Raw genomic sequence first — 24,100 nt, 5'->3', positions numbered from 1 at the left:
CTGCTCCTTTTCTACTACTTTCCACCACCTACTACTTCTGTCCCATTTCTCAATCCCCCCTCCTTCCAATTCCCCTTCAATACTTCTTTTCTCCTCATTATCAATTCAGCACAACAATAACATTAAAGCATAGCAAATACATTCATTATTACTACACTTTCAAGCTTTGATACTCACTCAAACCCCTCATTGCTTCAGTATTCCATCCAGATAAAACAAATACAATCAAACTTCTGGTTTATGTTAGCCCATAGCCCAGGCATATGCACATCATTACTAAAATCCTACCTGTTAGTATACATATCTTTACATGTCAAAACTGAATCCCTTGCCCCACACGCCGCACATGAAACAAACTTGGTTCAACTTTACCTTCTAAGCCATTCATTACAAACACAACTTCCCAGCCTATCAAAACATAGAAAAGGCGGTATGGAATGCCACCACTTAACACCACACTATTTGCGGTCTCTCAAGGACAACTGCCATATAAATTAAAATTCTGGGGACCGGATATTTCTCTGTGAACAATGTGATCAAGATAACAGCCGAGTAAGCGAGTGGGCACTCGAACAATGCCAACAGCACGATAAAAAGCTAAGAACACCTGCCTCTGTGGGTTGAGCAATATCTCTTTCCCGTTTGTGCAGAACCCTAACAAACTCATCTGAACTTAAACTCCCATCCCGATTAGCGTCAAACACATGGAAGATAATATCAAGCACATTGTCAGTGAGAGAGATCCCACAGACCTGTATATGAGAAACGCTCGTCAAGAAACTATTAGATGTCCAGGAAATTAACAGGTGAAAGGGAGAATGTAATGAAATTCTAGCAAATAAAGTTCACAAAACAAACCACAGTTAAGAATGAGGACATTAGAAATTCCAAGTAAATAACCAAGGCGAATATACGAGCAAAGCAACCCCATGTGCCACATGCATCTCTATGATGATGGTGCTTCTACGATCAGAATTAAGCATTCAAGAGTAATGCTAATGCATTACTATTAATCCTAAAGATTAACAATGTCAAAGACAAGTGCTGAACAATTTCTACTGTTATTACAGAGGCCAAATATCATATGAGGAACTTAAGTATGTGCCATCAATCACCCGTTTACACGCCTATGATTCACTGAAGGAATGAGAAACAAGTGGAACGCTAAAGCAACATGATTAGAGATTAGCTAATACCAGAGCTGTAATGAGGGCACTCCTAGCAAGGGAAGCAAGAACTCTGACGCAAATGAAATATCAAAATTCAAAGGTGAGCATCCGAAAGGACACTGATAAAGGAAACAATGGAAGCAAAAAGCACAGCACAAAGTAGAGTTATAATGAGGGTACTCCTAGCAAGACGAGAATGAAATATCAAAATTCGAAGGTGAGCATCTAGAAAGGATACTGATAGAGGAAACAATGGAAGCACAAAGAGCACCTACTTGGTCAGCAGCTCGCTGCAAATCCTTCCTTGTCAACAACCCATTTATCTGTCCAAAACTAAAAAGTGCAAGAGAAAAGGGTTGCAACTTTCTTCGCAGCTCAGCAAAATTCTTAAATTCCTCAGGTGTAATGCGAATATTATGCAGATGTGGCTGATTATCTAAATCATCAACGCGATCAAGCAGCTTATTGAGGTGCTTCAAATCAGCAGATGCAACCATGGAGAGTGCGAAATCCTTGGCAGATATGGTTCCTCGTAGCATGTAATCATAATGAGCAAACTCCAACCTCACCATCTGCACAGTTGCCCAAGATAAATAATCAGTACAATATCATGAGGAGGGTAAGACCGGGGGGGGGGGGGGGGGCACAACACTACTCTAGCCATTAGCTCACCCATGTTTCCAACATGTACCTGGGACAATTAAGAACTCTATCTCTAAATACCAACACAACTATGGATAGTACAAATTGAGTGGAAGGGGAAGAACACTTAAAGCATTTAATAAATTTTCGCTAACAAGGATTTCCAAAATTCACTTTGTAATTTGAATCGTGAGTGTGGCAGTAGTTATGCGAATAATTACGTCAATTCAAGGCACAACACTACTCTAGCCATTAGCTCACCCATGTTTCCAACATGTACCTGGGACAATTAAGAACTCTATCTCTAAATACCAACACAACTATGGATAGTACAAATTGAGTGGAAGGGGAAGAACACTTAAAGCATTTACTTTGGTAGAATAAGAGACAAATCGTATAAGGTGAACCACAACACGCGAACTCGATTCTGAATTCTTAGATGGAGGAGAAGATGCACATACTTCATCATGAAGATCCCTCAAGAATTGGGCAAATTTATCATGGTGGAGAAGTTTCTTGCCGTCACCCCCAAAGAAGTACTCCAATAAGCCTCCATTTTCTATTGAACCACCCAACTTGTGCCCTGCTCGAAGCCCATCGCTGTGGACAGCCCCTTGCCTATTATGAGCTCGCATCAAATTCATCACTTTCTTAAATTCATCCCTGTCTATTTCCCTATTATGAGAGAAGCAGAACTTCTTATCATCCAGGAAGAAAGCGAGTGTTCTTGAAAAATAATAACAGTGACGAGAGCAATGGATGAAATTAAGGAAAATATCTTCTTGTTCTAAAAGATTGCAAACAGGCAACAGTGAAGATAGTTAATGTTCCAGAGGGGATGAAACCCAATCAGATTTTGATGTGCCTATCAATTTTCACCAGTTAATCAAGCTAACACTCATTTTCCTTCAGGAGTTGAGTCACACAAATAATGAACAACATTGCACTTAAACACTTGGTATATGCCCCAGTGTTTTGCTGATGTCACTGCTGCAGTCTCTATACCTTGTAAGTCTTACTCTAACCAAATAAATATTTCAAATATAAAGGATCCCGTACACAGTTCTCCTGCCAAATACCAATAGAACATACTCCAGCGCAAACATCAAGGTTACAGTCCTCCCACCCCTTTCACTCTATTTTGTAACTAGCAATCTTCAGAACAACTACCATCCAGAATGGTAAAGATTATCCACATAAGAGTAAGGTTTAAATAAATAATTTCAAATAGTTGAGTTCACCCAACACCTAATCTATATAAGAACGCATATGCAGCTTTTAGAAATTGGCACATGGAAGACTGTAAATGAAAAATCAGTAACCGAAAATCTTCGTTCACTTCTCTTCTACGAAAACCGAACAAAATTCATTTTGATGTACACATTACAGTTATTTTTGGGAAAACATGACATTAAGAAAACAATTTCCCTAATTAGATGACAGAAAATTCCATGACACATGTTCCTCCAGGAGGAGAGAGGCTTCAATAATGTTACCCTCTCTTTAATTGTTTTGCTGGATCTGAAGTTAGAAAAGCCAGAATTAATCAGCATCCTGTTTGATAGCATTTCTAATTCCGCTGCTTCAATCAGTTTAAGCTGCTGAACAGACAATGCAAACCCTCAGTCTGATCTAAGTGTCAAAAGTTTTGTTGAGCATGAAGGGCAGTGCGTTCCCCAGAACATCATAAAAACAAAAACAACCATTTGAAGTGTCTATTGATAAATTAATCCGTAAGGATATTCCAAATATGCACATTGATGGTCAATTGTTAAAATGGTACCTACCCGTTGCAGTCAATGTCAAACATCTTGAATGCTATTGAAAAGCTTGATTCTGGTATACTGAGGAGCGTAACAAAGAATAAGTACCTGTTGGATGCAGGAAGAAACGTGTAATCATGGGAAAAATATAACTGAAAAACAAAGGGAAGCAGTCATGAAAGAAAGAAAAGGATAAGACAATCCCACCCTAATAACACAAACTATAAGTAACAACTCACTCTTTAAATGATATTAGGCCATCATTATTTGTGTCAAAGAGCATAAAAAACTGTGATGGTGAACAGCGCAATTCGCCAGGACTCCTTTCCCCTCTGAGATATCCATCTCTTACAAGGTGCGATTCAGAAGGAGGGAATACGGGAACAAGTGCTCGCATCAGATCAGCTGGTGTCATAAAAATTTCTCCATCATCACCACGAACAGATGCAAAATACTCAAACACCTTTGGGATGAACATAGTCAGTGAGATCAGTAAACTACACATACAGTACAATCAAGCTAAGCTTGCAAAATGAAGCAAACAATTAAATTATTCAGTTCTACCTAGCAAGATGGGTAAACTTAGATATACAGGACACAAATGCTCTTATACTCCATAGTGATAAGAATAAGAAGAGGTTTGGCCACCTTTGGTCCGGCTAAGCTCCAGGGACTTAACAGAGACAATCAATCTCCTGTAGTTTGGAGGAACAAGCAATTTACCACATTGCTATTTATCTAAAAAGTTAAGAACAAAGATATTTCATTTTTAGCCTACACTGTGGTATACTCTTGTTAACACACAACAATTCTTAGTTATGCACAGTGAAAAAAAAAAATCTGTTAGCATATCAAAGCATCGGATAGTAACAGAAGTGGTGAAAGCTACTGAATCACACATCTTAATGATAAACTTTTAGGCACCGGCATCACCTTATCTTCATCAATAGTGCAATTGTTTAAAGTTGAGAAACTACATAGTGGTTCAAAGTACTTGGTTAACACTTAAAACAAAAGAATGGTATATTCAAAGGTATTCGCAGCTCGAAAAACATTTCTCTTAAGCAACCTCAAACTCAGAGAGAACTTTCAGATACCTGTTTCTGGCACAAAGAAAAACATCTTGAAAACTAAATTGAGAATTTCAATTTTCTTTTGTTTTATTCCTTTTGGCTGAGAAGTATGCTAATATAGTCTGAGTAAATACCACGAGCTCAGCTCTAATGTGAAGAATTCTCTGTCAAAAAAGATTTACTACTACACAAGAGCTGCAATTAAAGCTCAACATTATTCAACTTCGCTTCTCTTTTTAGTTAATTGAGAAGTTAAAGCACCAGCATTGAGTGACCCATCTTTTGTGATCTCAACACATAATTATTCCAATGGATGATGGACAACAAACAGATCAACCACTGTAAGTAGGAAACATTCAGATAAGTTGAGTTTACTCCAACCATTTTCAGAATGAGTATAGTATGGACCTTTTCCTTTACAACTAACTATGGATTCGTTGTTTTAGGTGAAATTAAGACACAGCTAACGTAATACCTTCTCCGGAGGACTCCGCATTCTGATGCGTTTCTCGTAGTTAAAGAATACTTTCCGTCTATATGCTTCTGCAACAACAAAGTAAAAGTGTGTAATACGACTACAATTATAAGTAAAAATAATAATTCTGTAAACAAGGATCACGTGGAGCTTTACCTCCAAAGAGAAAGTTAGATTGATCATTTTGATTATGCGGAGAGGAGGGTGAAAGAGCGGCGGCGGGGGTGGTGGGCGTTGACCAGTCAGCGAAGGATACATATTGGGAATTAAGAGAAGATGAGTAGAGGGAAAGGGCAAGGGTAGAGGTGGCAATTACACCGGCCGAAATCCATCTTAGAAAATTGGATTTTGCGTTGTCATAAGAAGAGTTGTGGATATGGGGAGATTGAGGAGGTGGAGGTGGAGGTGGTGCGGTGGAGAGGAGGCGGAAGTAGAATGGTTGGACGACGGAGGGGAAGGAACAGGATCGTCGTAGTCGTAGTGGTAGAGCTGAAGAAAACGGCATAGTCGTATCAAAATTCTTGTTGCATCTGGGAAGAAGAAGAAGAAGGAGGCATAGGCATAGGCTGAAGCTTATGATAATTGCGGGGCCGGCATACGCCAGTTTTATTGTGTTGAAGCTTATGCACAAACAACGATTTTAGTTGTGTTGTTAGAATCGATTTGCTGCAAGTGTAGTAGGAGTAGCTTTGCATATAATCTACATTATTATTATTACCTATAATTATATATAAATTCCTTATGATTTAATTAAATTCAATAAATTTTGACTAACGAAAAAACTTATGTATTATTTGTTAGACGAAAGCAAACTTTAGATGTATTAGATTAATTTTACAAAACACATGAAATTTATGTAATTTTTTTAAGAAAAATAAGTATAATTATCTCTTATTATTATTAATTAAACCTTTATTAAGAGGATAAAGTGCTTTTTGTTTTTGTTTAGGAAAAACTTGGGTTGAATATGGCACTACAGACTACAATGCCATAATATTAATGATTTGGGAGTGGCGTAGCGTCTACGTTTAATTGGAAAGCTAAAGTGGAACTAATATTAATGATATGAATTTCCCAAAACACACACACAGTTTCTGCAGATTTTTGGATATTTGGCCTCAAGCTCGGCCGCCGTGGTGTGGATGTAGTGTGTGTGGATTTGGGTGGACTACTATTTTTAACAGCCAAGATGACTTCATTTTGCGTGCAACCAAAATTGGAGTAGAAGTTGTGGCCTCGTGGTTACCGCACCAAAGATATAATACAGGGAGTTAATGAGGTAATTTTGATTTTTGTTTTGTCATGTAATAATTCTATTTCACTCGTTGACTTAACCGTCCAACAAGTTAGATTTGATAATCAATATGCAATACATAGATCCAGACCTATTTAGTAGTTATGACCCGTATTCATACATAATATTTTTGCATTAGATTCAAATTTTGACACGATATATAATAATAAATTTTTTTATTTGGGTAAAACCTACACTCTAAGATACTAGTAGGTAAAATTTTAATATGTACTAGGCGCCTGTATATTTTGTGATGAGAGCGCAATGGAGACACATACTCATCTATTCTTTCGATACCGTTATGCCAGAAGATGTCTGACAGCGATTCGGCGGATTGTTCGGTTTGAATGGCCTAATAGAGAGTGGTCACGGGACGTTGAATGGGCTGCAAGGAAATGGAGAGTAACATATCATTAACTTGGCTTATCGTGTACTCCTGGCTGCTTACATTTACCATATTTTGAGGGAACGAAATTTGAGACGCTTTGAGCATACGGAGCAACCACCGAATATCATAGCCACCATTATTGTGAAAGATATTAGACAGATGATTATTAGTATTAATTTATCTCGTTCTGTTAGATCATGTGCGTTATATAGATTATGGTGCATGTCGAGGGAAAAACCACAAGTTGAACACTGTTGTACTGTACGATCTTGTTTTATAAATGAAACTTACATTTACCAAAAGAACAAAAAAAATTAATATGTAAAAAGTGCTTCTTTAATGGTTAATTTAAAATTAGTGAATTTGTAAACTTTTGCTAATTAGCATAACGGCTATTTATACACTCAAATTTAAAATAATTATTTTGTACTTATTTCATTTATACAAACATAGTATTAATTTATAAATAATGAAGTTGAATAAACTTTTCAAATTGATTGATATATTAAACAATATAGAGGGCATTAATGTCAATATATCATATTATTAGTAGTTAAGGGTGTTTTTATTAATTTTTATTTAATTTAAAGGATTATCCAAAGTTAGGGGGTAAATGAAGATGTTTTTGGTTTAGGGGTGTAATTGATGAGGGTAACATACTTAAGGAGTGCAAAAAATGTATTTGACCCTATAATATATAGTTAGTTATATGTGGTATATTTAATACATGTGCACAAAAAAATTAAATATTATTTATTAATTCGTTTATTGTAGGAAAAATTACAATATAAAAATATTTATGATAAAAAAAAAAATTTTGAAGAGAATATTTAGAGTAGGAGCAAGAGAAAAAAATATCAACGAAAAATAAATAATTATATTTAAAAAATAAGTTTTACTACTTGTAGATAGTGGGAAAAATAACATTTATACCTTATTATTAAGAGAGAGCACCTTTTTTGGTCTGTTCTTTTATATTTAATTTATTTTTTTTATTCATCTTATAACTTTCCACTTTCTCCATTATCTTTTGATAATATTTTTATTTATCTTTTTTTTTTATATTATTTTATTATAAATTTAATATTAACTTATCATTTTCTAGATATTTTATCAGACAATAATTTTTTTAAAATTGTATTTTAAATAAAATGATAAAACTTACACATCCATAATATGTGTCACAAATACTAATATTATAAATAAAGTAGACAAAAAAACAAAAAAACTTTCGTTTGATATATAGTGTAGATGATGATGATTTGAGGGTTTAAAATTCAATTGCATAAGAATGATGAATGGGTGTATGTATATTACGCGTTTACAAATAGGAGGAGAATCAGAGATTGATTATTGTTGTTTTGGAGTTTCCAATGCACATCATCCCAATCCCAATCCCAACTATTTATTTCCTATTTTCTTTCTTTTTTTTTTCCCTTCTATAAATAGAATTGTGGAAAATTCAAAATTTAATCACTATTACAGTAAACAAGGGAAATTGGTTATTAAATATTTATAGATTATTTTTGCATTAATAGAAAAAATCAAACCCATAATTATCCAATCAAACAAACCTATTTCATACCATCTTCTCCTCAATAAAATGGAAGAAGTTGAAATTAACATGTGATTAAGTCAAACACCTTATCTATGGGCAGGCAATGGACTAATTAACACCAAGTTGGCAAAATTCAATGTTTTATTTGTTGATATTGGATAGCACCTTATCCATCCTCAATTCTGCATTTGTTCAACTCCTACTTCATTGATTTTTTACTTGCATCAATTATCAACCAATTTTAAATTTATGTCTCGTCTAATCATCTATTCTTAATATAATTTCAACAATTTGTGTCATTTGTTGAAGCGATAATCTATAGAGAATTATATTTTAATTGATGACTATTCTCTTGTAATTTTATTTTGAAACGATAATAAGAGTTGATGATTTATATGATAAGTATAAAATTGAAATTGTGATATATAGTATGGATGAATGAGTTATAATGTGTGGGTGGAATTCAAATAGTTGAGTGATGGTGGTGTATCAAGTGTAGATTAGGGGAGGTATGTTGTTTGAATACGAAATGGACCTTATCTAATATCCAAAGGTTGAGGTTGAGGTTGAGGTTGGAGTTTGGAGGAGTGAAGAGGGAAATGAGAATGGAATTAATAAATTAAGATTGATTATTAATTTGTATTGTATTTGTAATTATAGGTGAGCTGTCATTGTGGAAGGAGGAACACTCAACACCCACTCTAATACCCCCTAATCTATAATACTATAGACGAGACAGACAATCTCAACTTGTTACATATATATATTCTAATTCGAGTGCCCAATGCCAACTACGCTGCTCTTTCTTCCAATCCATCCCATTCCCATCCTCTGCCGTTGGATGAGATTCCTCCCTCACAACCACAACCACATCCACTTAATACTGGACCCCACCTTTATTCTCACTCTACCCCTACTTTTCCTCTTTATTTCCCAAATCTGCCATTCCCCCTTCCTCCTATAAATCAACTCTTCCACACCAGCTATGTTTGCCCAACTGAAGACCCTCAGGGCCCTTTTTGAATTATCTCTCTCCCCCCTCCTCCTCCTCCTCCATCAATGGCTACTACATCTTCTAGAAGGTCCAGCGCAGCTGTTCTACCTGTCTCCTCCCCTTTCCAGTGCTCCCCTCCACCGATTATGGCCTCCTCCGACCCATCCCCTTTCACCTCTCCACCCCCCACATACTACTCTGTTTCTTCCTCTCACTCGCATGCTTTCTTCAGCCAACGCCGTTCAGCCTCTCCCACGCGCGTCGCCCTCCACGCGCTCTCCCCCCCTCCTCCCACCCCCTCCGTTCGTTTCTCTATTTACAGATCCATTTCTCCCCGCCGCTCTATCGCCGCCCCGCCCCCTCCCAACCCCCTCCTTCAGAGGACTAACGCCAGTAATATTCCCAAGAGGACGTGCTTGTGCTCCCCCACTACCCATCCTGGTTCCTTTCGCTGTGCTTTGCATAAAAACAGTTTCGGAGGCGGTGCTCGGAATCACTCCATTCCCTACTCTCCCAACCGCTTGAACATGAGGAGATCGGCGATGACGAATTCTCTGGTCAGGATCGGTACGGTTGAAGGAGATTTGGTGAAGCGAGCTTTAGCAGCTCTGATTCGTCCCTCGTCGCATCAGCAGCGCCGTCGAGCCGACTTCCAGCCTCGATCCAGCCGTCTTTCAGTCATGTCCAGAGCCGAGGATCTCTGATGAAACGACAATTTGCAGGTTTGGTTATTCGATTCCGTTAAAAGTTTTCACATCTACGGCGAAGGCATCCCGTTCTATGCGAGCGACGAGGTCGGATGTCCGGCGGCTTTTTGTACGCCGGCCAGCGGCGAAGACGATTTCTAAGCAATTTTGGAAACGACAGGGGAAGCCGATCTGTTCTCTCGTTTGTACATAATGATTTGGGAAATGAAGGACATATTGGATAATTAGAACAACATTTGTTGTGCAAATAAAAACTCAATCTAACTAACAAGCAGCAATTCTCTACCCCTTGCAATCGATTGAGTTGGAGAAAACAATATATAATTCACATCTAAACCGGAACGCGTATCTCAAGTATTGGATGTTGTTTGAGCTGGTGCTTTTGGTTTTAAGATGGTAGAGTTGGGGATGAATCCGTTATCCTTGGATCAGCGTTGGGTATGGCTGGGGTGCGTTGCGTTGAATTATGTGTTTGTATTCCGAGGGCCGTGGCTGTTTCCGTTGCGTGATTTCAGGTGAGGTAATTTCCGTCATTCCATATCTTATTTATTTATTAATTAATTCCCTTGATATCTTTCTTACCGGAGTGTTAAGATGTTGCAGGATGGTGGCGTCATGATGAAGACATTGGAGTTGGGGTACTTGTTTATTCGGGAAACTTTTTTTTAAATGATACGATATAACATAATAGACCCCCTTACTGTTGATACATCCTCGGCTTTTGGGAGCTGGAACGGAGAGAAGTACCAGAATCCAGAAACAAAAACTTGTGATGCTGTTAAATTGAGATAGAATAAGGAAGTAAGAAACGATGAAGACCATGATCATAAAATTAACTGATGATTTGAAAAATACAAGGCTAAGACAAACATGAAATAATTCCTTCAATTTTTGACTCAACTTGGAAATCAAAATTTGGAAAAAAAAAAAGAACAAAGAAGAGAATGTGATTGGGTGGGAAGATGTGTAATTAAGTATTGTAATAAGTTATGAATCTTACCCTAATGTGTAATAATACAGAGATGTGTTATTATGGGATTGGGGGTGAATGTGAAACATATCACCATATTCAATATCAATTGAAACAATCTATTTAGCATTATTAACTAAGTCAACAACAAACCCTCAAATTCTTATTCAATAATAATAATATATGAAGCTTGCCGATGTTGTTATACTCATAATCAATTATAAAATACTAATTCTTGTTCCAGTTAATTACTATCCTAAATTAATAATGATGATTTTTATTAGATGTCAACTTTGGAATACACCTGTATTGTATGTGTGATTTTTCTGGTTTTGGGTTTAACGGCCAGTTGTATGATCATCATGATGTTACATGTATGTGTGTTATTTTGGGACAAGAAAACAAAGAATATCTTGAAGCGCCATAATCAATAACAAGAGGAGAAATTGCATCTGCGTCTAATAAAAACAAAATTCTATTACATCTAGGAAAGAGCTTGATAAACATTATTGTTATTATATTTCATAAATGAAAACATCTACCTCCCAAGCCAAGATTGTCCAGGAACATTCATTCATACGTGACTACTAGTATTACGGCTTAAAATCTGAACAAGGCCCAGAGTCAAACCCACCACAACCTTTACCACTATCTATATTTCACCCAACTCAACAACAATACATACTCTTTGCAGTCAACCAAATATTGTACAACTACACTAACCAAACCAACTAGAAATCTGCCTCTAATTATGCTTATCTCCTTCTACACCTCTCGGCATGTGCTCTTTTGTATACACTCGGTGCCTCCTCTCTCGTCCATATATCACCCAAAACACCAGAGACACCATTACTGCAGTGGCTACCATCACCAGCCCACTATAAATCCAACGGCTATATTTCCTTAGCCCCGGACAATATCTTGCATGTATATCCGAGAATGTTTTTCTCACAAAACTACAATCTTCTAGATTCACCAGGAATGGACCATATCGATACAACCCGTAGCTCACATTTACACCAGCAGCCATCTGACCATAAATTCCTGGAGTCAGACGCCCTGTTGTCGCACAGATGCCACTTCCCGATGCTTCACACACATACCCCTTCCACACCTGCACTTTTTGTAAACAGGAATAATATCATATCATTGTTATAAAAAGGCCAACCACTTTAGAACTCTACATAAAAATGTTGTTACTTCTCAAGTTATTCAATACCTGTGTTGCATTGTTCAGCTCCACTTCACCAGGTGCACAAGCTCGATCACTCAGGTCCGCATTAAATGGATTGCAAATGTTTGGAACTCGTGGACCAGATTGATTGTAGTAGAATGGCGCCATGTTTGGAGCAAAGTTGTTGTTAGAGATAGTAGTGATGACAGTATTCATTAAATTCACCAATTGGGATGTTACTTCCTTGCTTTTTGTCAAGGTCTCTTGGGCGGTTGCGTTATCCACACAAGGCAGTATATCATCTAGAGCTGTATGAGCAGTTGGATGTTGGACCCACTGATCCATTGCCACACAAGTATCTCCAGTCACACTAGAATTTAAAACCCCAGCAATTAGATCAGACTGCTAATGGGAGAGATCAGATTCTTTTTCAGAAAGAACAATGCAAGAAAGAGAACTCAGTCAGCACAAAAGAAGAAGACAAATTGGGGTGGTCTCCAGGAGGTTCTCTCCAAAGGCAAAGAGAAAAATGAAGCAATTAACACATAACATCAACATACTTGTGTAGAAGAAGAAAAATGCCACACAACAAGAATGTTCCGGTCACAAGAATCCATCCAGCAATAACCAAGCTGCAACAAGAAATGAAAAAATATATAAGGTAGTAAACAGTGGATTAGAGGAGAAGAGGTGTGTGTCAATTGGAGTTGGAGCAAGAGAGTAAAAAAGAGTTGTAAGAAAACAGGTACCCAAACTCACATGTAAACAAAAACCTGCATTCCAAAGATTGAAAACACTGAAAAGACAAAATCCAAGGTCAGATGGAATAGAAGTCAGAAGTGCAGCTAAAAGAGTTGAAAACATGTTCCTGGAGTTGAAGAAACCAGAATAGGCATACCAAATCCAAGAAATGTTAGCAGAAGCATAACAGCAGAGAGTATGATAAGAGCCAATCTCCTGCAAGAATATTACCATTCACTTTGTAGCTGAACATGTACATAGAAAAATGATAAATACTCTGATTTGGCATTCACTTACACTGATTCAATTAGATTCTTGATTTTTTGTGAATTATCTTCAGTTTTACTGGACAGTGTGGTAGCTGAAGAGTTTATCCTGTTTTGAATCCGATCGATGTCTGTTTGGACATTAGAAGGCAGAATCACTTGATCCACATTAATTTGCTTCGCTGCAGAAAGATATCCTGACACATTTCTAAGATTCTCGGATGTGGTATCTGCTTGACTCACAACATAGTCCAAAGTGCTCGTAGTACTGCTATGAAACTTTGCCTGGCCAGTGTACAAGACAATACATCCAACACTGAAATTGCACTTTGAGAAATTAGTATATAGGCACCATTTGTGCAAAATCAGAGTGTGTGTGCGGGCGCGCAAGAGAGAGAGAGAGAGTACATTGCAGCAATGGTGAAAAATGTGAGGAGGATGAGAGAGAGGGCATAAGCAATTCGAGAATAGCCATAAGGCTCCCTTGGGCAGCAACAGTAGCAGAGACAGATGAGAGTCAAAGCAAAGCCGAAGATGAGAAACCAGAGTGCCCCAATAACAAAAAAGGGAACACCAGTGTAAGCTACGGACTGCATGAAACATGAATTTGTTCATATGGATTAGAGAGAAATGATTTCTCTGGATGGTAACAACTACACAATAGGAAATGAAGATTTAACATGATTGATGACACAACCAAATTAAGCAATTCCATCAGTAAGTAACAAAGGTAGGTGGGGTGGGGCAATTAGAAAGAAGATGAAAAAAAGACATACAGCCCAGTAATGGCGATTGCTGATGTTCCAACCTCCGGAGTACTTAAGAAAATGATTGAGAGGGTCTTTCCTGTAAGTTCTCTTGGAAGCCAAGAGCAAATCAGTTGAGTTGAACAAGAGTTGGTCACTTGAATTATCAGCAAGCAACCTTTCTGTTCTACTTGACAAAACCAATACCAATACCGGCCCACTACTATTGCCATCATCACCACCATGTAATTCCCCTGAAAGTGAAAAGGGAATGGAAGAAAGAAGCAGAAAAGTGGAAAAGAGGAGAAACTTGAAGTTGAAACACAGCAGCATTGTTTGATTGGGATTTGTGACTAGTTTTTACTTGTTGTTGTGAGTTAATAATAATTATAATGTGCACAAGAAGAAGAAGAAGAAGAAGAAGAAGAAGAAAAGGGTGCGGGGTAGGAGATTTGATTTGCGGAAAGAGTTTGAATTGAGAGGAAGTATTAGGGGAAACAGTTACTGATTAATAATCAGATTCGGTGGTGTTAAGTACTCACTTACCACCACTACTGTTTTTTCAAAAACATTACTTTTGTATTATTTGAAATATCACTTCCTATTTTTCACTTTTCCTCCAAACACCGCTCACTTTTTTTTTTTTTTTTTGGTACAATTTCCAACTTTGTTCGTACTTTTCTCTAAAAAAAATAAAAGTTTTGGCAAACACTGGCATTGTATAAATATTATTCTGAATGAAATTAAAATATGTTTGAAAAGCATGTGGATGGCTTTTTTTGTTATTCCCATACAGCTCATCTCCCTGCCCACTGCGATATATATATACACAAATTAGTTTGAATAAAGACGTTAATGAAAGTAGGGTGGGCTTAACCTCTTGTGTCTAATTGTCACATGCCACACAATTATTCATAGAAATATGCTATTCCTTCTCCACCCGCTTACTTTTGATTGAATGGGATTGGGAGCGGAGGATCATCCACGTCTCCTAATGTGTTCAACTTTCAACATCATCTTCAATTAAACTAATAATTTTCAATATATAAAGAAAAAAGAAATAAGAATAACATCAATCAATTATCTCCTCTGTGAACCATTGAAAAATTATAAATATCTTTCTCAAATTGTGTAGCCCCTAAACTATAAAGTAAACAAAACTATTTTATCCTCTTTGAATTTTTTAAAAAATATTGAGTGTAGATAAAATAGATAATCTAATCCATTAAAAAATTATAATTTATAATTTAAAAGGGCATGTTGATCAGTCCGCCATCATAATAAAATTGGCTTATTATTAGACAGGCATTAGAATTATACAAGTATTTATTATTATTCAAATAAGAATAAAATATTTATAATTATATTAAATTTTAATAAGTAAATTTACTTTACCCTGTAATATAACATAATAATAGCATGACCATTGATATGTATGGCACGTGGTCTCTGATTCATCATCAAACCTTTCACATTATTAATAATCATAGTTTTTCTTGAAATTGATGGATGCCACTTGTGAATAAAAGCATCCATCCTCTTCTACCAACTTCACGCAGACATGTGCAGCTATTGGGGCATCAACAGGCCCATTGGGATAATTCATTCAGACAGGCTCCACTTCTCAAGAGCCCAGGCGCACATGGACATGGACATGGACGTGGTCTAAATTGGGCTCTGGTTGGTTTCATTTGAATGAAGAACACTACTGGTCTAAATTCAGAAGGAAATTCTATTCAAAAATAAAATCCCCCACATATAATTGCTCCGTACCAAAGATTAGAAGCAATGAAATGAGAGAGCGTGTATAGAAGAAAGCAAAGGCAGAGAAGAAAGGGGACAAAACTAATAACACATCAGCAGCAGCAGTGGCAGCACCCGTCCCGGAGGCGGAGAGAGACACAAGATTCCTCTCCCTTCACCCTCACTCCTCTATTCTTTCTTCTTTTCAAGAACACCCGCTCTCCCCTCCATCTCAGGTTTCTTTCTTATTCTCCTCCTACTCCCCTTCATATATACATATGATCCTTACTTCATGCCTTATATCTTTTCTTGATTTCTCTTTCCTTTATTGCTAATCCTTTTTTCTCTATCATGCCCACAAGATTCGATTTTACTCTGTATTTCCAGGGTTCTAATCTTGTGTTTTTGGTTACGCTACGGATGTTTGGTCAAGGGAATTGGTGACATAGTCTAGTATAGCGTTTCTGATGAATTAAACATAAAGGTTTTCATGCTCATTCCTGACTTTTGGTTTTTATTCACTTCAACTCGAAGATGACTTGTCTGTTGAAGGCCACAGCTTTTCCCATTGTACCTCAACTTATATTTCTCGTTTTATTTCTACTGAAAATTGATGTTACGAGTGAAGAGATGAGATCCTTTTGGCATCAATGCACGCCCATTATTTGCATCCAAGAGAAATTAAGAGATTTTGGTCGCAGTGGCAACTCAAGATTTTTCATACTCTCATCTATGTTTGTCTTTTTCTTCTGTTTAATTGGATTAGTTTGACAAATTTGGGTCTCCACAGCCATGACTGCTTGGAATTTTGGGATTTTATGCTGGAGGGTCGGACTTCTTAACCATTTTGAGTAAAGATTATCCCCCTTTTACCAGACATTAAAATTTGAAGCATTTCCATTTTTTTTTCCTTTGCTGCTCATTTTATTTTAATGTAGGGTGACTTGAGTCTATAAATATATGTTCGTGTTTACCTTTTCTACCTGGATTTCTTAAGCACTTTTTATGATTCTAACCATCATTTTTTCAGGCTTTTGCATCTTGATTACAGATGGGAAGTAATGGTGGTGAGCACATAAAGGTATCTGGAAATGATGCAGCTGAATGTTCTGAAACAACCGTTGAGATCAAGATCAAGACATTAGATTCTCAAACTTTCACATTGCGAGTGGATAAACGTGTAATGTTTTTTCCCTCCCAAATTTACATTGCTTGAATTCCTTACTACATGATACTTGCTCCTATCTGTTTTAGATTTTACTAAGTTTTCTATTCGAAATCTTATTTGCTATTTAAGTGACTTGCATACTCGTAGGCGGGTTATGATGACAACAACATTATGTTTGGTACCTGAGAAGAATAAATTACATGAGAACTTCACTCTCCAGAATTATAGGATTTCCTGTCTTCTCTCTTCATGATGAAAATTTTCTTGTCGACTTCCATGGATCCATCTCTTTTCTGCTCCAATCTTCTGCCTTGCTCATGCGTTAGTATGTTGCCATCCAGGCATGCCCATGTCTGTTTGTGGTTGCTTATCCAGACATGTTTCATGCATCCATCCGTATGTAAATAAATATACAAATGTACTTTAATAATGCTAAATATATATGTAATCATATCGCTTTCTCTCCCTCTTGTGTATATTCCATCCTAGAGCTCCGGAATTATATTTTGTATTCGGATGACCATGGACACAATAAAAATGGGAAGAAGTTTGACAACCATACAAACATGTTTCAATATTCTGGAGTGGTGAAGAATGGAGGCAGACATGTTTTTACTAGCGTGGCCCTTGTAACAACGATCTTTATCTTGAATAAATTTTGTCACTCTTTACTGCACATTTTCATTTTTATGGCTTGTTCATTATCAGCTTTCATGGTTACTATATATGTAATAGGGTCGTGCAAGCACTTTTCTTCAAGCATCCTATCTAATTAATAATGATAGTAAACCTGGTTGTGAGACAGGGTAGACTGTGGTCATGAGAAAATTGAGTATAATTGACTTAACAATTAGAATCCATGAAGGATATGGGGCTAACTTAAGATAGAGATTGACAGTTCAAAATTGGATATAGGCATTTGAATTCTGGCTGAAAACTATTTTTACTGGAATGGTTGTGTGAGGAGAAGAGAAGCAAACAGTAAAAGAGGGAGGTGAAGCTAGTTACTAGAGTCTATAGCTATAGTTGTTTTTATCTGTTGTTGCACAATGAGGTTTTGATTTTTGGTGGCGTCATGCACATATGTGCATTAGTTCTGGGCTCTGGCTGCTATGATACTCGAGCTTGTTGTGCAGGCTAGAAGTTGTAACTGGCTTTCCTCAAATGATTTCTAATAGTCTCAGTGTCTTAATTTGCACATTCGCTTGCAGGTGCCTATTCCTGAACTAAAGGATAAGATTGCTTCGGTTACTGGCGTCCTCTCTGAGCAACAACGCCTAATATGCCGTGGAAAAGTCTTGAAGGATGACCAGCTTCTCTCAGCTTACCGTATCCTTTCATTCTTTATGCTAATTCTATGTTCTACATTCTCTGTGGTGAATGTTATATGAGTGGGCTGCTTCACTTGCTTTGATCTTCTTGTTGTTTCTTTGTATCTGTCTTTGTCCTTTGGCCTATTGGGACTTGCAAGATTATTACAAGTTGCCTTTTCAAGAAATCAAAGAATGTTCGGATTTATTTGCTTGAATTTCTACTTGCAATATTAACTACTGAATTGCTCCTATATTTAGGTTTGCGTGATAAGTTGATACAGTTTTCTAGTGAGAGTCACTGGGCATCTTTGTTTGAATGATGTACTAGATGGATGAAAATTGAAATTGAGCTCTAGTGGGAACTGGATAAGAAGAAGGAAATCTGCATGAACGATTGTTTCCTAGTACCAGAACTAACCTGTTAAATTCAGGGGCTAAATGGCAGTTTTCAAGAGGTTGACTTTTGTTAATTTTTGCTTGAGTTCCTTAATATGTGTAACTTCAGATGTGGAAGATGGTCATACCCTGCACCTGGTTGTGAGACAACCAGTACCTCCAACACCCGAGAGCTCATCTGATCATCCAGGTTTATTTTTAACCTCGTAGTTATATGCTTCAATTTGAAGGGTTTTATTCAATTGTAAATAGTATGAAAATGCCTCTTGAGCTATAAATCGCATCACATATGACACTTACCGAGACTCCTTTCTAACTTCTTCAATTTTTACTTTATCAGATACATTTACTGGAACCTGTAGGCTGGTCTAAATGTGATGCTTCGATAAATTTTCTCTTATCTTTGGATAGCAAAGACATGACTTTGGTGGATTGATTGAGAAGGATACATCTTATGATCAGATCATGTAACCACCACACTATTGTTTGAGGTGTTTTTACTATATCAGAAATATACTTCAAGGACCAAGCGATGACGAGACTTACCTAAAGCAGGGGCTATTTGGCAGAAAATTTAGATTTTTAGATGCCGGCTATTTGAATTTATGTAAAGAAATGAATTTATAAATTTTCACTTAGATTTCCTTGGAACAGCTGTTGGAATCGCACGGTTCAATTTTTGTTCTTGCACCAAACACACCCAAGCATCTAATATATTAATTTGTGCATTGAGTAATAGAACGAAATGTCATCTGCTCATTCGTTTGCTGATTATTTCCATACATTAGAAAACTTGGTTTGGATGAATAATCCTCGGCAATCATGTCTCCATAATAATAAGTTATTGGGTCCATAACACACGGATGGGAAGCAATGGTCTATCAGCTTTCTGTAATGTTCTGCATGTGGTCTTATTTTGCAAGATTGAAATGTTTCTGCCACATTTAACAACCCAGTTTCTTTTTATACCCTCGTGAACCCTTTCTTTAGTTTGTATTTTTTCTGCCTGTTCATTAAATATTTCAAGGTTGTGCTGCTGGTTATCTGAATATCAAGCTCCTTGTATTTGGAGCAGGTGATACGACAGCAAGTGCCGGAAATAATCCTGGTAATCGTGTTGGTCCTGGTATGGTGGTTGGTACCTTTAATATTTCAGAGCCTGGAGATGGAGCTTTTCCTGATCTCAATCGGGTAAACATGTCATTCTCACAATATCATATGCGCTTAAGATATGATATTCATGGTTTTGTTTGTTGGTCTTGTAGATTGTTTCAGCTGTACTTAATTCTTTTGGAGTCACAAGGTTTGGAAGTGCCACTGAAAGTATTGATCTCAATGTAAGTCTGCTAAGGTTTCACCTGTAGCTGCTTACTCTATTTAGGGGCAGCTATGCCGGATTTGACATATTATTTGAGTGATTCCTCTGGGATGAGCAACTTAATCTCCTACTTCTCCAAGAGGGTCAACTGATAATGTTTTTCTATCCCAGCAACCTCCTTCAGAACGTCTGGCGACGGCGTTGGGCCTCAGTGGTCTGAGAACTTCTGGCAGTCTACATTCTGATCAAGCAACTTCAACCGCTGGCCCTGTGGAACCTCTGCAGCCACCGGTAAACTATTGATTTGTTTGTCTCGCATACAAGAAATAAGCTTTGATACTTAGCAGTACTATTAGTAACATATAGATGTCAATATTCTGACATTTGTCTTGGTACTGCAGCATATTTCATGTTCATACTTCCGTTGCAGGTTATACCCGATTCATTGACTACTCTGTTGCAGTACTTGAGCCACTTGAGGCGAGAATTTTTTGCCAGTGGTCCGAATAATTTCCTCTTCTATTTAAACTTCTATTCCTCCATTTTGTCCACATTCTTTTTATTGGCTTAAGTTGAGTTTTGGACTTTACAGCTGGAGGACAAAATGCAAATTCAAGAAATGTTGGTGGCCCTGGGAGCAACGGAAATGTTGTAGAAGCTGCTCCCTGTTCTAGTGATTCCAGAGGGCTTCTGACGCCTGAATTCTTGGCAGAGGTGATATTGTCTACTAGGCAACTGCTTGTTGAACAGGCCACTGAATGTTTGTTGGTACGTTCTCAGATTTTGTTAACAAAATGACAAACATAAAAGGGAATATTTTGTTAATGGCTTATTTATTGCTAGGCAGCAAATATCAAGACCCATAGCTAACTGCTTCTTATTGTTTCTCTATGCCCTTTATGAATGTGGATCATGAGGCGATGAAAATTTGTTGAGAGTCTTGAGACAAAAATGACTGTTCTTTCTGTGTGAAATGAAGACTTTTGGTTTTTCCCTTGTCTTCCTGAGTTTACTGAGTTGGAAAATCTTTGTTCATCTAGTTGTAATCTTTGTCTAAGACTTGTGCAGTTTATTGGTGGAAAAGTGGAGAAAGATATATAATCTTTCTTAAAGTCCTTATGAAATTTGTAATACCTTGGGCTGAGCGCAGAAGAGTGTACCGTATTTTTCCTTCTTTTATTCTTCCCCTTTTCTTGGAGATAGGGGGAGGGACCATCTTATACATACATCCTACTGTCCTGCACTTTTTTCTTTGCTTTCTGGAGGGCATGCTTCTGTAGTTCAATTTTTTCTTTTACTGCAGGAACTTGCAGGACAACTGGATCGCCATGCTAGCGTGGCTGATGCATTGGAGCGGTCAAGAATTCAATCTAATGCTATAAGATCAGGAGCTCTTTTTCAAAATTTGGGTGCTCTGTTGCTTGAGCTTGGTAGAGCAATAATGACCTTACGGATGGGTCAAACTCCGGTGTGTTTTACTTTCGGTTTGTATAAATTTTCAAAACTACCATTTTGCCCTCCCGGAGTTTAGAGAAAAATAGCTTCTGAAAGATTGATTGCTTTGACACTGTCCTCTAACTGACACAGGATATTTCTTCCTCCTTCCTCAGGCTGATGCATTGGTGAATGCTGGACCCTCGGTCTTCATATCCTCAGCGGGGCCCAATCCTATAATGGTTCAGGTGGTATTTTCTTAATTATATCTTCTCAATTCGGGTGCTCAGGTTCACTAACTCTGCTAGGTGTACTATATCCAGCCATTGCCTTTCCAACCAGGAGCGAGTTTTGGTTCAGTTCCTGTTGGAACTGTTCAACATGGCTCTGGTTTACCTGGTGGATCTGTTACTCCAAGTTTTCTCCCAAGAAATATTGACATCAGAATTCGAACAGGTACTGTGCCAGTTTTGGTTCAATAGAGTTTTCCTTGATGGCGTTTGGAAAGGCTTGAATTTCTTCAGATGTTTTGTATGTGATCTGATGTTTCTTCTAATTTAGAAATCTCCTAATCATCTGTGGATTTTGCAGGCTTAACATTCTTGTTTTCTTGTTTTTGCAATCAGGTTCGGTATTTCCTCGGAGAGAGCCAACTGGTTCACAGCCTCAAGGGCAAGGTGCTCCAGTGTCATCCAATACTGTAGAATCTGGTGAGCGAGAAGCTGCAGGGCTTGATTCAAGTTCACATAATAGGGAACCCCAATTACGGGCCATTCCTATAAGAACTTTCATCGGTCCTGCATCTGTTGGGCGTGGTTCGGATTCATCTCGTGGTTCAATAGGGATTTTATACCCAGTTATGGCAAGAGTTCAACATGTAACTTCAACAAATCCTAATGGTATAAGAGCTTCTCAATTATCTGATCAACATCATGTTCCTGATGTTAACTCTGAACAATCTACTCCTGATTCTACAACTCAACAGCAAAACACTGGAATTCTCGGGGGGAATGGTAAGCCTACAATAATGGGACCTTGCCTGATTTGGTTGTCAGATACGTAGATGTGAACTTCTACTCAATTGGGATCTGAGAAAAACTTTGGGGATGAGAATAGGCTAACTTACTGATGACAATTTTTTCAGGCAACAGTACTTCACCTGCTGAAGTGCCTAGCGATCGAGGATTCCCTGCTCAGGTACAAAGTGGACTGGAGCAGCTGCTAAGGACAATATTTCCAGGGGAGCATTCTCCCAGTGACAACGCCAACCCCACAGGTTCAGTTCCAAGTCATTCTGAAGCAGCTCAAGTTGATACTTCTCAGGAAGCAGCACCTATTGTTAGTGATGAAGCAATGTTTTTATCCAATATACTACGTCAAGTAATGCCCATCATCTCGGAGAACACTGGAGCTGCGCAAGATATGCCGTCAGCCGAAGGAGCAAATTCTGTTGATACACGGGTATTGCTTGCCTCTCTATGTTAATAGTTCAAGTCTACAAGATTTAAATTTTGTTGTCTTTGTAGCTCGGCCTTGAAAATAAATTGTATGGGTTTGTTTCTTTTATTACGGTTAACTCTATTGAAATGTGACATGATGCTAATAATGCAGGCTGATGACGAGGGTGCATCTTCAAGGCGTCGGGGCAGCCCTCAGTCGCAGCAAAAAAATTCAAAACGCCAGAGGGTTGGGATTTATTTTGTTATCCATTATTCTGTTTCGTTACTGGTTTCTTTTCTTTCTCTGTTTCACTCCAAACACTCGCACACAACGGGCACACCATAATCACAAGAACACAGGCAGGACGACATGTTGCTTGCTAACTTGATATGCTGAAAAGACAATTTTTGGTTTGAATAATGCAGAGGGAATGATGCGAACTCGACTCGGCTGCTTTGCGTGCTACCATTTGGTTCAAGACATGCATATACGTCCTCTTGTATAAACAGCCAGCTAAAACACAGCTCTAGTCCTATATACTCGTACAAGAATTACACAGTATATACATAGTTTCCATTTTTATTCTTTTCTTTTTTTTTTTGTGACATTTTTGAAGTCTGCTGAATGTGGGGCGTTTGATTTCTGAATACATGTGGCAAACTCGTTCCATTTCCCAAGTATTCTTTATGACAATGATGATGCAAAGAAAAATTGAATGGGTTATGGTATTAATTTGAAAAATATCCTCTAAACAGATGCAACAATATTGTTAATTAGCCATTCAGGAATATAAAAGAATGCCTCTGAAATTATTGTAAGATGATGAAGTACCATACCTTATGTATGCAACATTGTTACCTGGTTTGGGTGGACTTACATTTTGGTCTGTTGTTTTGATACAACAGTTTACTTTTTTAATTAAAGAAAAAAAAAAAGGAAGTGGATCAGATGAGGCGGGACTAAAATTTTAATTTAAAACCAGAGTGTAATATAATTGCAGATGTCATTCGGATCAATTCCATACAGAAAACAGATTGATTGATGTCATTTGGACTCTACATAAAGTAATTTACTAGTTTCTCTTCTGAAGAAAAAGAAATATGGCTGTTGGGGGCAGGAGAGGTGTATGATTGTTAAAAGAAAAAGAGAGAGAATTGGGCTGGAAGCTCTATTGGACTTTATTACCATACCCTGATAAATAAAGAAAGGAGATGAGGCCCAGGCCCAGGCCCACTCAGGATCCAGCGATATTATTATGTATAAAGCATTTGAAACGTACCACCCATTTTCAGCTGTTGCAGACTAGGGTTTTGGCTGCCGGCCTTCCC

General features: G+C 37.6%; 4 protein-coding genes across 7 annotated transcripts; 2 read left to right on the top strand and 2 right to left on the bottom strand.

Annotated features, from left to right (window-relative positions):
* On the bottom strand, positions 171-5,798 carry LOC105164547 (calcium uptake protein, mitochondrial). 2 transcript variants are annotated; one of them, XM_011083209.2, is made up of 7 exons: positions 5,279-5,795; positions 5,123-5,190; positions 3,814-4,037; positions 3,599-3,682; positions 2,273-2,486; positions 1,445-1,741; positions 171-752 (listed from the first exon to the last, which is right to left on the bottom strand). In XM_011083209.2, the coding sequence occupies exons 1-7, from the start codon at positions 5,625-5,627 to the stop codon at positions 537-539; spliced, it is 1,452 nt and encodes a 483-aa protein (XP_011081511.1). In that variant the 5' UTR covers positions 5,628-5,795; the 3' UTR covers positions 171-536. The 2 variants fall into 2 exon arrangements, with proteins under 2 accessions (XP_011081511.1, XP_020550350.1); XM_020694691.1 differs by lacking the exon at positions 171-752 and adding an exon at positions 758-780 and having other exon boundaries at positions 1,408-1,741; positions 5,279-5,798.
* On the top strand, positions 9,318-10,296 carry LOC110012150. Its single transcript, XM_020694752.1, has one exon. The coding sequence runs from the start codon at positions 9,422-9,424 to the stop codon at positions 10,058-10,060; it is 639 nt and encodes a 212-aa protein (XP_020550411.1). The 5' UTR covers positions 9,318-9,421; the 3' UTR covers positions 10,061-10,296.
* LOC105164546 lies at positions 11,622-14,470 on the bottom strand. The gene is made up of 8 exons (XM_011083208.2): positions 13,991-14,470; positions 13,623-13,804; positions 13,246-13,530; positions 13,106-13,164; positions 12,967-13,003; positions 12,768-12,839; positions 12,253-12,577; positions 11,622-12,147 (listed from the first exon to the last, which is right to left on the bottom strand). The coding sequence occupies exons 1-8, from the start codon at positions 14,291-14,293 to the stop codon at positions 11,779-11,781; spliced, it is 1,632 nt and encodes a 543-aa protein (XP_011081510.1). The 5' UTR covers positions 14,294-14,470; the 3' UTR covers positions 11,622-11,778.
* LOC105164545 lies at positions 15,734-23,446 on the top strand. 3 transcript variants are annotated; one of them, XM_011083205.2, is made up of 16 exons: positions 15,737-15,939; positions 16,734-16,883; positions 18,083-18,200; positions 18,690-18,770; positions 19,656-19,771; positions 19,846-19,917; positions 20,070-20,189; positions 20,329-20,398; positions 20,491-20,666; positions 21,202-21,366; positions 21,509-21,580; positions 21,656-21,788; positions 21,959-22,345; positions 22,477-22,793; positions 22,944-23,018; positions 23,198-23,446. In XM_011083205.2, the coding sequence occupies exons 2-16, from the start codon at positions 16,755-16,757 to the stop codon at positions 23,204-23,206; spliced, it is 2,040 nt and encodes a 679-aa protein (XP_011081507.1). In that variant the 5' UTR covers positions 15,737-15,939; positions 16,734-16,754; the 3' UTR covers positions 23,207-23,446. The 3 variants fall into 3 exon arrangements, with proteins under 3 accessions (XP_011081509.1, XP_011081507.1, XP_011081508.1); XM_011083206.2 differs by lacking the exon at positions 15,737-15,939 and adding an exon at positions 16,016-16,187; XM_011083207.2 differs by lacking the exons at positions 22,944-23,018; positions 23,198-23,446 and having other exon boundaries at positions 15,734-15,939; positions 21,959-22,231; positions 22,318-22,345; positions 22,477-22,649.

Source organism: Sesamum indicum, linkage group LG6 (genome assembly GCF_000512975.1).
Source record: "Sesamum indicum cultivar Zhongzhi No. 13 linkage group LG6, S_indicum_v1.0, whole genome shotgun sequence".
Taxonomy (NCBI): Eukaryota; Viridiplantae; Streptophyta; class Magnoliopsida; order Lamiales; family Pedaliaceae; genus Sesamum; species Sesamum indicum.
The sequence above is the reverse complement of the archived record's forward strand: the minus strand, read 5'-3'. Positions and strand labels throughout refer to the sequence as shown.